This window comes from Buceros rhinoceros, unplaced genomic scaffold (genome assembly GCF_000710305.1).
Source record: "Buceros rhinoceros silvestris isolate BGI_N320 unplaced genomic scaffold, ASM71030v1 scaffold4167, whole genome shotgun sequence".
Lineage (NCBI taxonomy): Eukaryota > Metazoa > Chordata > Aves > Bucerotiformes > Bucerotidae > Buceros > Buceros rhinoceros.
Window position 1 is genome coordinate 5,240 of NW_010422596.1, and position 257 is coordinate 5,496.

At 69.6% G+C, this 257-nt stretch overlaps 1 protein-coding gene across 1 annotated transcript in view; it reads right to left on the minus strand.

Annotated features, from left to right (window-relative positions):
• LOC104496893 (protocadherin alpha-3-like) overlaps positions 1 to 257 on the minus strand; it is a gene marked incomplete at both ends in the record, with an annotated part of 2,467 nt that overhangs the window by 1,262 nt on the left and 948 nt on the right. Inside the window, one exon of the mRNA XM_010140081.1 lies at positions 8 to 242. Coding sequence (XP_010138383.1) covers positions 8 to 242 — 235 coding nt within the window. The remainder of the gene's footprint in view (positions 1 to 7; positions 243 to 257) is intronic.

The window sequence follows — 257 nt, forward strand, 5'->3', positions numbered from 1 at the left end:
GCCGGGCGCCACCCACTGCCCAACCCCGCGGCACCGACACCGCCCTCCACCACTGAGTAGCTCACGCGACCGTTGTCTGCCTCGTCCGGGTCCCGTGCCCACAGCCGCGCCAGCTCCTCACCAGCTGCATTGTTCTCCCGCACCAGCACCGTGTACACGGCCTGCGTAAATGCCGGTGCGTTGTCGTTCACATCCAACACCGGCACTTGCAGCCTGCGGCTGGCACGCCGCGGCGGGGGCCCACCATACACCCCACC